The sequence below is a fragment of the Bubalus bubalis genome, chromosome 9 (genome assembly GCF_019923935.1).
Source record: "Bubalus bubalis isolate 160015118507 breed Murrah chromosome 9, NDDB_SH_1, whole genome shotgun sequence".
NCBI classification, from domain to species: domain Eukaryota; kingdom Metazoa; phylum Chordata; class Mammalia; order Artiodactyla; family Bovidae; genus Bubalus; species Bubalus bubalis.
In genome coordinates, this window is record NC_059165.1 from 90,834,688 (window position 1) to 90,851,965 (window position 17,278).

Here is a 17,278-nt window from a genome sequence, read left to right on the forward strand (position 1 = left end):
TCTGGCTCCCCACCCTGGGCGGCCCCGGCTCGGACAGCGTGCCCAGCGCAGGACAACTCCTGGACTGGCTGCTTCCATCACCCGTCACCACCACTGCCTCGTCAGGGCTGCATGCTATGCCCAGAAGCATGTGCCCGCCGCCGCCCACGCCTGCCGCAGGACAGGACAGCTGGACGCCACGCCCGTCAGCCAAGAGGGATCACAGGGACGTACCCTCTTGAAGGGGGTCTCTGCAGCCGCCTCTGCTCTCCCGGACCCGGCCGCCCCCCACTGACTCTGAGTGCACGACATTGGGAGCAGGCTCCAGGCAGGCTACATGCCGGAGGTCATCTCGAGGTGGACTTGTTATCTGAGGAGAACTCTAGGGGGATCTGTCCACTGTCATGTGTTCACCCCAGTTGAGCCCTCCTTGTTGCTCACGGGGTCACAGGCAACTGTGATTCTTGGCGCTTGCAGGGTGACCAGTCAGGGTAGCCTGAGGGCAGAATCGATCCCAAGGGTCAGGTCCTGTGGGTGCCTGGCCCTCCCCTTCCTTCCAGGCTACCCTAGTGGGTCCTGTCTGCGCCTTCAGCCAGGGCAGGGCGCACCCCAGGGTCCCCCACGAGTTTCTGAGCTTCCCCTGGCTCTGGGCCCACCTCCCTGTCATGCTCCACCCTGTTTCCGCTGCACCTGGAGGAGACGGGGGAGGGAGGCTAGGCAGCTGTGACCAGGGGCCCGAGCATGCCTCCCTCTCCCCTTCTGAGGCGGGAGGACATGGACGGGTGTGGACAGGGTGGGGCGGGCCCCGCAGGAGCCCTGCTCTTGGTTCTGAGTACCTTTGCCCCTCAGCAGCCAGCGTGTGCATGTGTACATACGTATTTGTGACTTTCCTTTGGATTTGTTTTTGTGTTTCTGTAAATCGGTCCCCAAATGTTAAGGCTCGCTGGCAGGGAGCAGTGACCCGCCCCCACCCCTGGGGAAAACGGGTCACAGCTCTTAAAGCCCTAGCATTCAGAGGGTGGGCGGGTGTCTGAACTTAGGGAAGGGTGGGCCTGCCCCAAGCTGCTTGCAGGGGGCAGAGGGACAGTGTGTACAGACATGTGTATGCCCATTGGTCCAGGTCTTATTTTTGTTGGAGTCTTTTTTTTTTTTTTTTAAATAAGAAAACAGTCCTGTGTCTACCGCACCCAGCCTGGCTCTACTTGTGGGCCCCGCACCTGAGGGCACAGACAGGGTAGAAATGATGAAGCATGTGTTGTCTTCCAATGCATGGCAGGGCTGGGCATGGGAGCGGGCGGCTGGTGGGAGAGCCAACCACGTGGTCATGCCCAGTGGGGCTGTCAGTCTGTCGATGTGTTTGGCTCTGGTGGTCTGCACTCTGTGTAACCCCAGAGCAGCCTGAATGTCACAAGCAGGCGGCGACAGGCTGAGGAGGCCACTTGCAGGTGGTCAACAGGGAGTGCCAGTGTCCCTGAATGCCTGGATCCCTGATCCCTTGCAGCCCAGCTGTGGCAGGTTCTGTTGGAGTGAGAGGGTGGACCCAGGGGTGGTGGTGTGAGTACCCAGCAAGGCCTGGCTCAGTGCCCTGGGCTTGGGGAGGAGGCTAGGACTTGTTTCCATTGCTCCTAGACTGACAAAGGGGAAAGGTGTTAGTGACAGCTGAGGGTGAGATGGGGAGGAAAGCAGCCAGGCTGGAGGGGCGCGACACTGGATGGGCCCCCCAGGGGGTCCTAGAAGAAATTAGGTGAGGCCCCTGCAGTGAGCAGATGCCCACAACTGGTGGTACATCCTGTGAAGATCCTTGTCCTGGGCAGCGGGGACGAGGGAGGCCAGAGTCCAGACTTGCCCTTGAGCAGCTTCTGTCGTGCAGGTGAGTGGATAGTAAAGTGTTAAAGTGCATGTGGCAGGCACAGCGTGAAGAGGGGGTGGGGGGCTTGGGAAGAGGCAGCTCTGAGCCCAGGGCTGAGGTGAGAGCAAGGGTCCAGTTTGGGGCACAGACAACAGCTGGGCTGAGGTGGTGCCCCAATCTGTGGGCATAGCTGTGCAAAGGCCCTGGGGCAGGACCATGTTGGAGGAACGGAGGGAGACCTGTGTGTGTGGAGCAGAATGAGCAAGGGGGAGAGGGAGGAGGGGAAGGAAGGGAAGGGACGGGGGAGGTCAGGCAGGGCCTGGTGGGCCGAGGAGAGGATTTGGGCCTTTACCCCCAGGGAGGAAGAACAGGACCAGGTGGCTGTGTGGAGACCTGGACACAGGTGGGAAGGGACCAGGGAGGAGGCTGTGCCCTGGCAGGTGCTGGCAGGACTACGGCCACAAGCCACTGGAGATGGTGAAAGACAGCCAGGTTCTAGATTTGTTAATTTTTTTGCATGTGGTGAAATGTGCATAACATATTAAGGTGTACAATTCAGTATGTTTTTAGTATGTATACTGTGTTGTGCTACCATCATCACTGTTCAGTTCCAGAATTTTCCATTCCTGAAAAGAAGCCCCATCCCCATCAGCAGTCACCCCCCCCTTCCCCCTCCCCAGTCCCTGACCACCAGGAACCCACTCTGTGTGTCTGCGGATCGGCCTGTTCTGGACGTTTCCCATCAGTGGAGTCACACCCAGTGTGCCCTTCTGTGTCTGCCTCTCTCACTGAGCGTCGTGTTTTCAGGGTCGTGTCAGTGTATCACTCCATTCTGTGTTGAGAAATGTTCCCCAGCACGGAGGGACCCTGCTTGGGGTCTGTTCTGCAGTTGGTGGGTGTTTGGGTTGCTTCCACTCTGGCTGTGGTGGTGTGGGCTATTGTGAACACGTGTGTGCAGACTCTCAAACTGGGTTAAGGACTCGATGCGGGGAGAAGGTGGAGCTGAGATTGTGGAAGGGAAATTCAGAAAGTTGGTTCTGTTCCAAGATGCCCCTGTGGGGGTGTTGGGGGACAGAAAAGAGGCGGGTGGACTGAGCCCCAGGCTGGCCCCACCCAGGAGCTCCAACGCGGGCCCCTCTCCTGAGGGAGGGAGGCAGTGGCTTGGATGGGGGCCAGTAGGTCCAGCTGTTGCCAGGACGCTGGGGTGGCCTTTGTTGCTGTCAACAATGGCCCCACAGGACTTGGAGGCAGGAGCCCCCAGGCACGCAGAGGCAGACATGCAGACCCTGAGGCGGCAGGCTGCCTGGCCCTGTGTCCGCCGGGGAACCCTGGAAGTGGATTTCCCTCCGCCTCTCTACAGGTGAGCATGTGCTGCCCTGTGCTGCTCCCCGGGTTTGCTTCCCACCAGCCTCGGTCCTTCTCCATAAAGGCTCCCCTGTCCTAACCTGGCTGCTCCCTGCACCCATCCCCTCCCACCCGTGCCTGGCTTGGGACCTGGCAGGAGTTCGTGCAGGTCACGTGGTGGTTCATACCTGCACAACACACACAGCGTATGCACGCACACAGCCAGCAGAGCAGAGGGTCCTGTGAACCCCACACTGCTGGACCAGTCTCCACAAGGGGCACAGAATACACCCTCTTCCCCTCTCCGGGGGCTGGAGGTCAAGACCAAGCTGTCTGTCTGCAGGGTTGGGGGCCTCTTGAGGCCATGAGGGGGGGCGCCTGTCCCCTCAACCTCTGGGCTCTGGGGGTGCAGGCGGTCTGTGGTATCCCTTGGCTTGTAAAGGCATCACCCACACTGCCTCCGCATCACGTGATCTTCTCCCCTGCCCGTCCAGATCCCCTGCCTTACTGGGAGTCTGCATCAGGGTCATGTTAGGGCCTCCCTGACCCAGTGTGACCCTTTTTTTGGCTGTGCTGGGTCTTAGTTGCTGCACCGGCTTCTCATTACAGCAGGTTCTTCTGCTGTGGAGCACATATTCAGGCTTCAGTAGTTGTGACTTCTGAGCTTGAAGGCACAGTCTCAGTAGGCACACAGACTTTAGTTGGTTCATGGCATGTAGGATCTTTCTGGACCAGGGATTGCACACGTGTCTCCGACATTGGCACAGGTGGATTCTTTACCACTGAGCCCCCAGGGAAGCCGGTCCCCTCTGGAGTTAATCTGCTAAGACCATATCTCCAAATAAGGTTATATTCAGAGATTCCAGGTGGACAGGAACTTGGGCGACACCTTCAACCCACTAGAGGATCCATTAATCATTAATAAACTATAATGATATACTATCCAGCTTTACAAAAAAAGGTGAGCGAGCACCTTGGGTGCTGCATTTCCAAGAAAATTAAGAAAAGCTGTGCCACCTCAATTGAAGCAGGGTCCCACAGGTGTGCAGTGGGACACGGGTGCATGCACAGACTGCTGCTGCGAGGGAATGGACAGCAATGAGTACAGGACTGCTGTGAGGGCTGGGGGAACAACGTGGGGGGGGGGGGGTCAGGGCTGGCAGCTGGCATGGGAGATGAATTTTTTTCAGTGCTCTATTTAAACACTGGGCTTCCCTGGTGACTGAGGTAAAGAATCTACCTGCAATGCAAGAGACCTGGGTTCCATCCCTGGGTTAGGAAAATCCCCTGGAGGAGGGCATGGCAACCCACTCCAATATTCTTGCCTGGAGAATCCCCATGGACAGAGGAGCCTGGCAAGCTACAGTCCATGGGGTCACAAAGAGTCAGACACGACTGAGCAACTAAACACAACACGTTTATTTAAATGCCAGTAGGTCTCTCAATTCTAGACCGAGAAGGCTTCATTTATTAGGAAAAAAACATTTTTCTTTCAGCTGTAATGCAGTGTTTTTATTTTTTGAGGTAATAATTGACACAGACACTTCACTGTGTGTTGTTCTAGACTGTTTAAATTCCTTTCCACAAACCACGTGCACTATGTGGTTTCAGTTCATTTCGTAGCTCAAAAGGGTAGGGCCTGCCAGAGGGTCCTGCAACTCCCCTCCCTGCAAGCAGCAAACCCAGCCCATGGCCACTTCCCAAGACCTGTGCCCCAAACACAGCAGGCCACGCTCTCCTCTTTCTAGTTTGCCCTGTGGGGTGAGAACCCCAAGCAGGCACATAGGAGATGGTTTAGTCAGCAGTCCTGCTGGCACCATCTTGGGGTCACAGCCTCATTCCCTGGGGCACCCACGTCCCTGGAGCTAGACTGCCAGGTCACCGCAGGTGCCCACCTCTGTCCCTTGGGCAGTGGTGCTGCCAGGATGTCTGGAAGGGGAGCTTTAGTTTTAATGCCTCCTTGAGGTTTTAGTGTCACCATCAGCATATTTCCACTTACCCCGGCTCTGCCAGCCTAGTTCTTACATCTTCCCCCGCTGCCCCACGACCTTTACACGAGCTGCTTGCCTCACATCAGTTACCTCCTCCTCCGGGAAGCCCTCCTGAGGTGCTAGCCTGGGAGAGGCTCTGTACCAGAGGCCCCTGGAACAGGAGGCATAGGTGCTTCTTTAAATGTGAGCCAGTCTTAGCGCCTAGGTGCTCCTGGGGACTTGGAGGAATGGTGAGGGCACTTCCTGGGAGCCTGGGCCCCTCCACACGTTTTCCCTGGATCCCCAGCCCATGGCTCCCAGGCCAGACCAGTGACAGGTAAACCTGAGCCACTCACTCAGCTGTAACTGAGATCACTTCCAATACACTTCCAGGCCAGGGTAGCTTCCTGGACGAAAGGGCCTGCATGCAGGTCTGTGAGTTTGGACAAGGGACTTGGTAGGGGCAAGAAAAGCAGAAAAGGTGAAGAAACATTTAAGAGGCTCCTGAGGGTCGGGGAGGATGGGGTAGGGAGGAGGGGCTACGGGGGCAGCCTCCCGCACCTCTGACAGGGCCTCTGCCTCTGCACCGAGATGCCAGCAAAGAGGAGAGAGGCCCAGGGAGGGCAGGGGGGCTGCAGGCTCAGTCTTTCTCCTCCCGCCCCCTGCCCACAGCGATGACTACCTGTCCCAGGAGGGGCCCCGCTGGACTCCGGCCATCAGACAGGCCGCGCGCTGGAAGTACACGCCCATGGGACGCGACGCGGCCGGCCAGCTGTGGTACACGGGCCTGACCAACTCGGACTCCCGGGAAGCCTGGTACACGCTCCCGCGGGCTCCGGACAGCCCGTACCGTGAGGCTTATGCCCGCTGGCACGGGTGCTATGGCCACCAGGAGCGCAGCCTGCCCTCGGGTGAGCTCCCTCCCCTACCTTCCCCCACCGTCCCCAAGCCTGGAAAACAGGTGGGGCCGGAGGTGCGGAGCTGACCCCAACCCCCACCCCGCAGCCTACACCCAGCGTCTGCGAGAGACGGCCTGGTACGACCCCATCATCCCCGCCCAGTACACAGACCCCAGCACTCGGTGGGGAAGCGTGCTGTGGAAGGACAGGCCCATCAGGGGCAAAGAATTTGGTGAGGCCCGGGGCAGGGGGCGGGGCTCGGGGCGGGACCGCCCGGGGGCGGGGCCAGCCGTGACCCGGGTCCTGGCCCCGCCCCACAGCCATCAACAGGCACCGTTTCGGGGTGGAACCGCTATGGCGGGCGTCTGACTACGTGCGGTACTTGTCAGCGCCCCAGCGCCCGCGCTACACCGCCCAGAACTACCGGCAGTGGGGCCTGGAACCCTACTGTCCCGCCACCAACCAGCGGCCCCCGCCCGTCTATACACCCAGTCACTGATAAAGATCGTGCTGCTGCCCGAGGCGGCTCTGCAGGGGCGCAGGCGCCACCACTCCCACCCGCCCTGGGCGTCCGTCCACCTCTGGGGCCGGGGCCTGGGGGCAGTCAGATAAAGGGAGACCCTGGTGACCAAACTCGAGGCAGGGGCAGACAGACGCCCACTCCGGCCCCGCCCTGGGCCGCAGGCAAACCGCCAAGGCAGAGTCCTGGCCCCAGGCAGCTCTTTATTCACGGTCAGCAGTGGCCTGGGCGCAGGGGATTGCACTCGGGGACCCCAGCCAGGCACGCTGATCCTCGCCGCCTCCACGGCCAGGGTTTGGGCCCGGCCGCCCAACCCCGAGGTTGGGGCTCCTGGCAGGCTCAGCGACAGCTCTGTCCTCCAGGGCCTTCCAGCACCCAGGAAACCCTTGGCTGGCCAGGGCTGAGCTCCGTGCAGCCCCTGGACCCAGGACCCTCATATCCGGCCCCACATAACACAAAGCACCTCTGTCATCCAGACGGTGGGAGGAGGGTTAGAGTTGGCACTGCTGCTGCTGCTAAGTCACTTCAGTTGTGTCCGACTCTGTGTGACCCCATAAATGGCAGCCCACCAGGCTCTGCCGCCCCTGGGATTCTCCAGACAAGAACACAGGAGTGGGTTGCCATTTCCTTCTCCAATGCATGAAAGTGAAAGTGAAGTCGCTCAGTCGTGTCCGACCCTCAGCGACCCCATGGACTGCAGCCTACCAGGCTCCTCCATCCATGGGATTTTCAATACTTCAATACTCCTCCAGGCGGGAGTATTGAAGAGTTGGCACTGGAGTACACCAAACCACAAGAATCCCACCAGCTCGGTGTCCTCCCCTTACCCCAGCAGGGATAAGCTGCTGGGACCTCATCCATCCTGACCTCCACCCACAGCCAGGCAGAGACAGGACAATGCAGGGGAGGGAGCGGAGAGGCTGCTCCAGACCTCTGGGCATCAGATGTTCACAGTCGAGGTTAATTTACAAAGGGCAAGGGACCACCGGGTGGGGTCAGGGCTAGGCTCCAGGGTCCCCTGCAAGAGAAGCGGTGGGAGTGGGGTTGGGGGGATGGGCCGGCCAGTTCTGGCCCCGCTGTCCCAGACCTACCACCACCCAGGACTAGTTGGGGCTTTTGTGGGGTGGGGGCGCCTACGACTCACATCTCCGAAGGCGGATGGGCCAGACCAGGAGACTGCACAGAGCCAGGGTGGCGGCCACGCCCACACCACCTGTTACGACCACCATCACCCAGTGGTAGAAAGCCACACAGGCTTTGCAGCAGAGCTCCAAGCTGGGGAGGAGCAAGAGGGAGTGAGAGCTATCACTAGGTACCCTCCGGCTCCAGGCTGGACCTCCTGCTCCTCTCAGCTGGTGCCCAAGCTTTCCTGGCACTCAGGCCAGGGCCAGGGGTCACCCTCCACCCCCTTATCCCCTCCAGCATCTGATACCTCACCCAGTAAGGTCAGCTCTGCCTTCAAAGTCTATCCCAGACTCCCCATTTGTCCTCCCTCCGGACCCCCAACCCAGTCCAGCCCAGCACCACCCCCACCACCCTACACCCTAGTCCCCTCCAGTTCCCTCCTTCACGGCCCCATCTGTGCTTCCAGCAGCCACTAGAGGGCTCAGTGAGCAACTGAGTCAGGCCCACCCCTCCTCTGCCCACAGGGCTGCGAGCCACCCCCACCCCAGCCCCCTACCCCTGCTGTCATCCTCCCCTGCTGCTGCCCCTGCACGACCTGCACCATCCCCTCCCTGCCCTGGCCTCCTCACTCTCCAGACACCCAGGCCTTCTCCACTGTTCTTTCAACACACCAGGCCTGGTCCTGCCCCAGGCTCTTCCTCTCCATTTACCTAGAAATCCCTGACATCCACCATGTCTTGGATCCCATGTCACCTCAAGGAAGCCCTTACTGACCTCTTTCCCTAGTAGGCCTCCCTAAGTGGTGTCCTTCACGCCCTCGTACACATTTATTCATGGGATAGTACTGTGCCTGGAACCCTAAGGCCTAAGGATCTAAATGACAGGGATTCCAGGCTTCCCCACTGCCCTGTCCACTCCCGTCATCCAACCCATCTTTGTGTCATCAGCGCCCAGCACAGGACACACTGTCCACTCTGAATAAATGGGTGCTGGAAATGGGGAATAACCTGGTCTCCCTGACTCTGAGGCCACCACCACTGTGTTGGGATCTTCTGTCGGTCATGGAATCCATAGTCTGTGGGCAGTGCCTGGCATACAACATAGGCTTGGCACACCTTACTAGACATGACGATGGTTGGATGGGGTACTCACGAGCAGGGGTGCAGGCTCTGGATGGCCATAACTGCCAGCCCATTGGCCACCTTGTCCGAGAAGCTCATGGCGCCATACACGAAGGCTCCACTGTGCTAGGGGGACACAGGCAGGGGGGTCAGCACCCCAGGCCTCGGCCCCAGTCCCCAACCTCAACTTGGCCCCACTCAGCAGCCCTACCGTGTGAGGACCGATGAGGTCAGCCGTCATGGCCAATGAGGTGACAAGGATGGTGGCACAGCCCATGCCCAGCAACACAGCCGCCACATACACAGCCATGCCCAGCTCCTCTGCCAGCGCCACCCAGGCTGCAAAGGCCAGAATCACCAGAAGGCCCACGAAGTAGGTCATCTGCAGAGCACCCAGCCCGGCGTCAGGCCCACCTCACTGGGCAGGCCTGAGCCAGACACCAGCCCTTTCTGGTCTCTAATCCGGCCCCCAGCCCCAGCAAACAAGACGACTGAGTTGGGTCATCCCTAAGGAGCCCCCACTCTGACCTCAGAGAATTCCGAGGTTCTGAGCCTGCTGATACTGAGTGATCCATGGAGCGCATGTTCTACAGCTAAGCTGTCTGTCATGGCTGCCACTAGAGACTGGTGGCTACTCATGTCTCAACACAAGTTAATAAAGGAAATCAAGTGAAGTGTTTGGTTCCTCAGTCATACCCACCATCCCCACTCCTGACCTCTAGAGGGCTGTGGGTGGTCACAGTGTGCTCAAAGCCCAGGTTCTACAACTCGTTTCCCATCCTGGGGTTCCTATAGGATGTGGGTGCTCTGTCCGGAGTCGCCCAGGTTCTGGGGGCACCCCCCTCCCCACCTTCCCACTCACATTCCTCCCGATGCACTTGTTCACTGGCTTCATGAGGAAGGAGGAGCAGAAACCGCTAAGGTACATCACCAGCGGGATGGTGGCGATGAACCTCTGTGGGGTGGAGAGGGCGCAAGCACGTCGGGCCTGGCTCAGCAGGCTCAGGGACCCCTGCCCCAGCCTGCCCACCCGGCTCACCTTGGGCAGGTGGAGGGAGTAGGTGAGGTACATGGCTATGTACGTCTGGGACAGGTTCACAATGAGCCTCGTGCTCATGTACAGCAGGCCAACCTAGGAACACACGGAGCATGGGGCCGGGGGGCAGGGCGGCAAGTCAGGATGAGTCACCCTGTATCTCGCCACCCTGCAGCTGGCATCTGACCATTAGTAGTGACCGCCTAGCTGGTCAGGTGGAGAAGATGGCAGGGATCTATTAGTAATGTCTGTCCTGGATGTGGACTTGGGAAGGAATACATTTGCTCTAGTGTCTGCCATCTCTGCCTGCAGCCTGGCACAGTGAGGGCCCTGGTGGGGGAGGAGCATCAACCCCAACCTTGTTTGACCCCCCTCCCCCCGCTGTCATACCTGATAAAAGGCTGGCTCCCGAAGCCAGTGTTTCCAGAGTAGCAAGGGCTGGGTGGTAGAGGGAGCCAACAGGGGGCTGTGTTCACCGGGCTCCTCCACCTGCCGCCGGCGCCCTTCCCTGGTGCCCAGGTGGAACAGCAGTGAGAAGACAGCTCCGACACCCACCACCAGCAGGGAGAGGTTCTGGGGACCGGGTAGGAGAGGGGTCAGCAGTGACACTTGGCCCCAACCCTAAGTTCAGGACCTTGGGAGCACCCCTCCCAGCCCCCACAGCTCACCCGGAACACTGGCACATCCTGGACCCCCAGTTGGTCGCTGACATCCTCAGTGGGGCCGCTGTGGGGAGAGCCCTGCAGGTGTAGCAGAAGCCAGGCAGCTCCGTAGACAGTGATGTTGGCCACCACAGTGAAGGCATACCTGCGGGAGAGTCAGGCCTCAGAGAGGCCACCCAGAAGCCACACAACCGCTTCCTTCCCAGGCGGTCACCCAGTCAGAGATGCTGGCCATGCCTGGGGAAGTCCTGGCCACATGATGTCAGCCACCAACACATCGGGTAGTCCCCGGAAATCCTCTGCTGGCCTCAGTTTCCCCAGCCTCCACGTTATCAGACTTCCTGCTCTGAACCAAGACTCCACCACGAGGTCCTGCAGGGCCGAGTCGGGGCTGCAACCCAGAGACCTGAGATACTCAGAAACCCTGGGCTTCAACTGGGCAGAGTCACCTGGGCCCACACCTGCCTGTAGCCCCTGAGCCCTGTCCCCCAGGGCCTCACCAGATAAGGAGCCTCTGGGTCTCACTGGGACTCCGTTTCCCTTTCTGAAAGTTAAAACAAGAATACCCACAGAGTCATGAGGCAGGCTTGGTAAAGCTCTTGTGGGTAGAAAGCACTCGGAGCTTGACTTCTATGAGCCCAGCCCGCCCCCTGCAGCTGGGGCCTTTGGGGGCCCTGGTCATTGGGCAATCCCCCGATGCCGTTAGTGCCTGCAGCTCCCAGCCCTAATGGGGAACTGGGTTGCGGACAGGCGGGGCCTCATGACCAGCGTTCATGCCTGAACGGCCACCTGCAGGAGCGACATCCCTCCTGCCCAACAGTCACCTCCTGATGCCCGTTCCCCCGACACAGGCCCCACTCTGCTCAAACCCTCTCCCTGGGTACATGTCAATCAACCTCCTGGGCTTGTCATGAGAATGAAAGATGGTTTGCTGTGCTCACACACAGCAAGTGTTCTAAAGGGCTCCTGCTACCACCGCACCTAGAATCGCCACCTTTAAGCAAGTCAGTGGATGAGCTGGGGGCCAGCTGTACCCACATGTGACAGGCAGGATGCTAAGATGCCCAGAGATCCCCCTGCCCTGCTTCCTCTCCATCTAACCTCCTCCCTTTGGGGAACGGAACCTATGAATACAATGGGATGTCAGGCCATGTTAAGACAACATCCTATGGCAAAGATCAAGGGATTTTGCAGATGTAATTAAGACAGACTATCCTTGGTGGGCCTCCTAGAGAAGGAAATGGCAACCCACTCCAGTATTCTTGCCTGGAAAATCCCATGGACAGAGGTGTCTGGTGGGCTACAGTTCATGGGGTCGCAAAGAGTTGGACACGACTGAACGACTGAGCACATCCTAGGTGGGCCTGATCTAATCCAGTGACCCTCAGAAAGAAGAAGGCTCACACTGTCCCTGAGATCAGAGACTCTCATGCTGGCCACAAAGCAGCAGCAAACCCCAGGACTTCTAAAAGGACGCAAACACAGCAAATGATGACAACGTAAGCGGGGCAGAGGGACCTGAAACCTCAGCCGACACCTCAACTGCAGCCTCAAGCCTGAAGCTGAGAACCCAGCTAAGCTAAGCCAGACTCCTCACCTTCCAGAACTGTGAGACAGTCCCGTATGTGCTGTCTGAAGCTGCTGATGTGGTGCTATTTCTTACACGGCAACAGCTGAATGATACACTGATTGATGGATGTCCATTCTGGGGCTGAGACCCAGATCCACACAGCCAAGGAGAGCTCAGACGTGGTAGGTTGCCCTGGGCCCCCTGCCCCACCCTGCCCTGCCCCAAAGGTGGTACCTCAGAGCTGTGAGCTCCACCTTCTCGTGGTCGTTGGTGACGAGCTCTGGGATGAGGCTGAGGTGGGCGATTTGTGTAGCAGCCCAGCCGAACTGGAAGATCACAATGAAGGGCCCGTAGTAGAGGAGGGCGGCCCACTCAGGTGTGGCGGCCCCGCAGCCCAGGCAGGGGCTGAAGATGAAGGGGAAGGACAGCAAGACACAGATGGTGCCTGTGGACAAGCAGAGTGGGGAGGGCACATCGCAGGCCTTCCCAACGGCCCTGGGCCCCCCAGGCAACCGGATGGGGCCAGACCCAGACACAGACACGGCTACACAGTGAGTGAGGGCCAGAGCCCCGGGCTCCCTGGGCTCACAGCCCTGTGACCGATAGGGAAACTAAGGCAGACAGATCTAGGGGTCCCCCTGAGGACACACACCCAAACAGGACAGAGGAGCTGGGCCTCCCCGTCCAGGCTACCTGCCCCTTGTGTGCAGCGGGGAAGCACACAGAGGAGGTCACATGCCGAACCCACAAGGGGGAAGGGGCAGCAATGGGGGGCCCCATGCCAGCTCAGGACTCCCCCAGCTCGCCCTCTAGGTGACAGCTCGAGAAACTGAAGCAGAGCTTGAGGCCATGCAGCAGGTTGAAAGAGCGCTGAGGGGTCCCCTGGGGAAGTGCCCACCACTTCCCCTTCCTGCCTCCCCACCAAGGAGGATTTTTCCTCCCAGTTCCTACCAGGTGATGCTGGGTGGGGCTGGTTGGACCCTGCCTTCCCTGAATCCTAGTGTCCCCATCAGAGCATGAGGGGGCCTCTTCCTGGAAAATACCCTAATTCCTCAGAACAAGCACAGGTCCTTCTCGAGGCCTCAAAGGCCCTGCCGACCTGCCCCATACCCTCCCTGCCCTCCCCTCCTCCCCCCTCCTCCCCTCAGCTTGCTCTGCTCCAGGTACTGGGCCTCCAGCTGTTCCTCCTGCCCCAGGGCCTTGGCACCATCTGTACCCTCTGCCTGGAATGCTTCTCCCCACGACATCTGAGCAAGACCCATTCCTCTCCATCCCTTGGGACTCAACTCAAATGTCACCTCCTCCAAAAAGCTCCCCCCTCCACCAGCTCCGTTGCCAGCAGTCCCCTCCCCACCCTGACTCTGTCTGAACCCTGCTTTCTCTTCTTCACATCCCTTAGCACTCACAGGAATTCTTTGTCTGCCTGTCTGTCTGAGGATGGGTAACAGGTCTCTCCAAGTCACTTCTGTGTCCCTGGCACCCATTACAGAGCCTGGCACACCAAGATCTTTTCAATGAGTGAATAATAACAGTGGCCTCTGTTTACGGCCCAAAGCAGTACATATTATTAACCCCATTTCCTGATGAGGAAACTGAGGCCCACAGAGTGAGCTATGAAACGAAGAGTCCAGCCCTCCACCCTTTTCCTCCCATCCCTGGAGGGCCTAGAGTCAGACTTCAGTTCTTCCTCTTTCCTGCCCTGGCTCCGGCTCCGGAGGTGACCTCATCCCCCAGACTCTGGGCCCGCCTCCGCAGTCCAGGGATTGGGAACTGAAACCCAAACCACCCTTGCTATTTCTCTGGAACTGTTGCCTGGGAGGGGCACCCCGGGCCCCTCCAGATGCCTGGAGGTCTGGCTGCCACTCAGGGCCAGACAGGAACTGTAGACTCTGGTCAGAAGAATGTGCTGCCGTGGCCGGACTCTACCCTGCCACTGCTCAGGTAGTTAACCATTGTCAGCGCCCCAGGCTGCCTGGCTGCGGAACTTTGGGAAGTGACTTTACATCTCTGGGCCTTTGCCTCCAGAAAAGGCAGCTAATGAAAATACCCCACAAGATGGGTGTGAGGATTAAGAGTTAATGAAATTGGGAGCTCCTACTACTCTGAGCCACTTCCTGTCTCAGCAACTACAAAGCCATGAGACTTCACACCTTTGCAAATGCTGTTTCAACTACTTGGAATGCTGCCCCATAAGCACACACTCCTATTCATCCTCCAAAACCCCCAAGCTAATGCCCCCTCCAGTGCTCTGCTTCTTCCTTATGAAGTCCAGTCTACCCACCTGCCCCAACCTGGACCCCACAGGAGTATCCATGTGCTCTCTGGGTCCTCCGTGGGCTAGTAGGGGAGCCCAGATGCTCATTAAGGTGAACATCAAGTCCGTCCCCACTACCCACAGATTCAGGGGCAAAATAGAGTGAAAGTGGGCACTGTGGCCAAGGTGACCTTCATTCAAGTCACCTTATCAAGCCTCACAAGGGGCCACCCTGGCTTCCTCTCCCCACAGATCTTCCTGGATCTTCCTATGTGCTAACCCCAAGGCAGAGGGAGGGTGCAGGGAGATGCCTTGATATCTGTTGGGGCACCCATGCCCCACACCTGTTTTGCCTAAACACAAAGCCTTCAGTTTAGGGGACTTAGATTTTGGTCTGGGGTCAGGTGAGACCCTCACTGAAGCTCAGCCCTCTGATTACAAAAGGGGAAGTCGCTTTTTTAGTAGCGCTGCTACTAGGTCCCATCCCAGGGCTCTGGCACAGGCAGCATCCACTGCCAGGGCCACCTACCCACTGCAGGCTCCATCTCCTTAGAAGGGTCTTGTCTGTCTATCCCAGAAAACAAAAAGAGTCCTCACACCTCTTTGGCCCAGGAACAACCTGTTTGGTGTGTGTGTCAACAAGTCTACCCAACTATTATGAACAAAATTGCATTCGAGACTGTGGGTTTGGCTCTGTAAGTGATCCCAATGTGAGCCCGTGGAGGGACACCTCCGTCTGCGGTCTGAGTCACCTGCCTCTACCTGCTCCCCTCCCTGGCTGCTTGTCTAACAGCCTTAGCGTGCTCAGTGTCTAAGAAACCTGAAATCCAGCCCTGAGCCGCTGCAGACACAGCAATGCCGGCCACCTGCCGGCAACTTGGAGGTCTGCTGAACCTTGCAAATATGTCACTCACAAGGGCCCAGGGCAAATAACTGCCTCTTCAGTCACTGTTTCCAAGGGCAGGGAGATACTAGCCGGCCCTCCTGGCACTTGAAAAGCTACCACCCTGAATTCTCATAAGTGGCAGGATTCCTGGCTTTGCTTTCTGAAATGCCTGGCGTGCCCCAAATGCCAGGATGTGGCTAGTACTTCTGCCAGGGAGAGAACAGTAGGCAAAGTGGCCCGCTGCTAATCTCAGGGCCCAGGGTCCAGGCGGGCAGAGGAGGGACTCTAGGAGCTGGGCCTTATCAGGGGTGTGCACTGGGGAGGGTACTCCCGCCCCTGTGACACCTACCTCCTCCCCTCTCAGACAGCCCTCTAGTCCAGGCAACTCCCCCAGAAGGAACAGAGGGTAACCCCATAACCTTCTCTGCAGAACCCCATCCCATCAGTGGGACAAGCACAGAACCCTGACCTTTCTGACTTACCCAGCCCACAACCCAGTTCCCAGGGCAGCTCCCCAAAGTCACCAATTGCCACGTTGCCCAAGATGGGGCAGAAGACATATGGACAAAGTGCACTGAGGGGACAGAGAGCAACACGGGGTTCTAGGCAACCTAACTCTGAGCTGCCATCGGTGGTCACTCTCATACAGACAGAGAGAAGTCAGGCCAGACCAGACAGACTGACAGTGGAGGCACTGACAGGAAGATCCAACCCAGAGAGGGTTCAGGGTGCCCCTGAGCGTCAGACAGATGAAGAAAAGTGACCCTAGAGGGTCACACCCAGAGTCACATGGGGGAGGCTCCACGGGTCACCCAGCAGCCATCAGACAGACAGACAGACAAAGACTACAGAGCAGTCAAGTGGACCGATGGGAAGGCTCATGGGCTGGGCAGATAAAGGACTGAGCAGTGGGACAGAGGGGCCGGCAGTCGGATGAGGGAGGCCGGACCGGGGCTTACCGACCAGGTGCCAGGCCTTGCGCGGGCCGAAGCGGGCGCAGCGGCCTGCGGCGCGGTCAGCCTCGAAGCCCACCAGGGGAGTGCACAGCCCGTCGGCCACCTGGCCGAGCAGTAGCAGCAGGCCGGCGCCACGCGAGCTGTAGGCGCGCACCGAGTGCAGGTAGAGCAGCAGGTAGGTGAACCACATGGACGCGCATAGGTCATTGAGGAAGTGGCCCACAGCGTAGCTCAGCCGCGCGACCAGGGACAGCGGTCGCAGGGGCGCTCCGGCTCCGGCCGCCGGGGGCCCCGGGCCCATGGCGGCGCTCCGGGCTCGGCCCGCCCGGCCGGCGCTGGCAGACTGTACCCCCGAGCCGGGATCTCCGCGTCCAGTTCTCCCAGGGGCGCCTCTGTCCTCCGCCCCACCCCGCCGAGCGCTTTTGCAGGGGTGGTGCTGATGGACCCGGGACAACTTCGGGTGGGGCGGGGAATCTCGGGAGCGGCGTCCACTCTCGCCAATCGGAGCCGCATGCCGGAGAAGGCAAGCCAATCATCACGGAGAGGGGGCGTGGCCCGGGGGCAAATAGGTTCTCGACGCCGGGTGCGAGCGGGTTCAGCCCCGCCGCCGGGGCTGCTGGGTCCTAGCGCCCACCGTTTCTATCATTGGTTTGCGGACCCCCTCCCACGCAGGTGGGGGCGACGCCAAGGGCGCTCCTAATCAGACTCGCGCCTTAAGACGCATGCCGTTTCAGTCTGCCCGCAAATTTACGAGGCCTCTTGTGGGCCAAGGAGGACGGGGTGGGCTGGGGACGCGGATGGCTGGAAGAGCGGTCCGAGTCCGACCTCTTCTGGGGCCCGGTGATTTCCTGGCCTGGAGAGACCCAGTCCGACGCAGAGAGGACACATTAGTTCTAATTAATTAGTTATTAACGATAATGGGGATGATAAAAATATTAACACCAGCTGGCATTTATGAGCGCTGACCGTGCCAAGCGCCCACGTGGATTTTCTACTCCCAGCAGAGCAGGAGGCGGAGCAAGTCTCCAATTTCACAAGCGAGACACCGCCTTGAGGCTCATCGTGAGTCAGGTGCATGCGACTCTGAGGCCAGCGGTCTGCACCCCT

General features: G+C 59.2%; 2 protein-coding genes across 2 annotated transcripts; one reads left to right on the plus strand and one right to left on the minus strand.

Annotated features, from left to right (window-relative positions):
• The first annotated feature begins 91 nt into the window (after positions 1 to 91).
• Positions 92 to 7,011, plus strand: C9H19orf71 (chromosome 9 C19orf71 homolog). The gene is made up of 4 exons (XM_006047880.3): positions 92 to 3,188; positions 5,815 to 6,053; positions 6,148 to 6,273; positions 6,362 to 7,011. Exons 1-4 carry the CDS (start codon positions 2,812 to 2,814, stop codon positions 6,538 to 6,540), a joined length of 921 nt encoding a protein of 306 aa, XP_006047942.2. The 5' UTR covers positions 92 to 2,811; the 3' UTR covers positions 6,541 to 7,011.
• Positions 4,569 to 16,604, minus strand: MFSD12 (major facilitator superfamily domain containing 12). Its single transcript, XM_006047879.3, has 10 exons — positions 16,175 to 16,604; positions 12,310 to 12,520; positions 10,512 to 10,650; positions 10,234 to 10,416; positions 9,847 to 9,939; positions 9,670 to 9,762; positions 9,019 to 9,189; positions 8,839 to 8,933; positions 7,706 to 7,836; positions 4,569 to 7,579 (listed from the first exon to the last, which is right to left on the minus strand). Exons 1-10 carry the CDS (start codon positions 16,470 to 16,472, stop codon positions 7,563 to 7,565), a joined length of 1,431 nt encoding a protein of 476 aa, XP_006047941.1. The 5' UTR covers positions 16,473 to 16,604; the 3' UTR covers positions 4,569 to 7,562.
• Between the last annotated feature and the right edge of the window lie 674 nt (positions 16,605 to 17,278).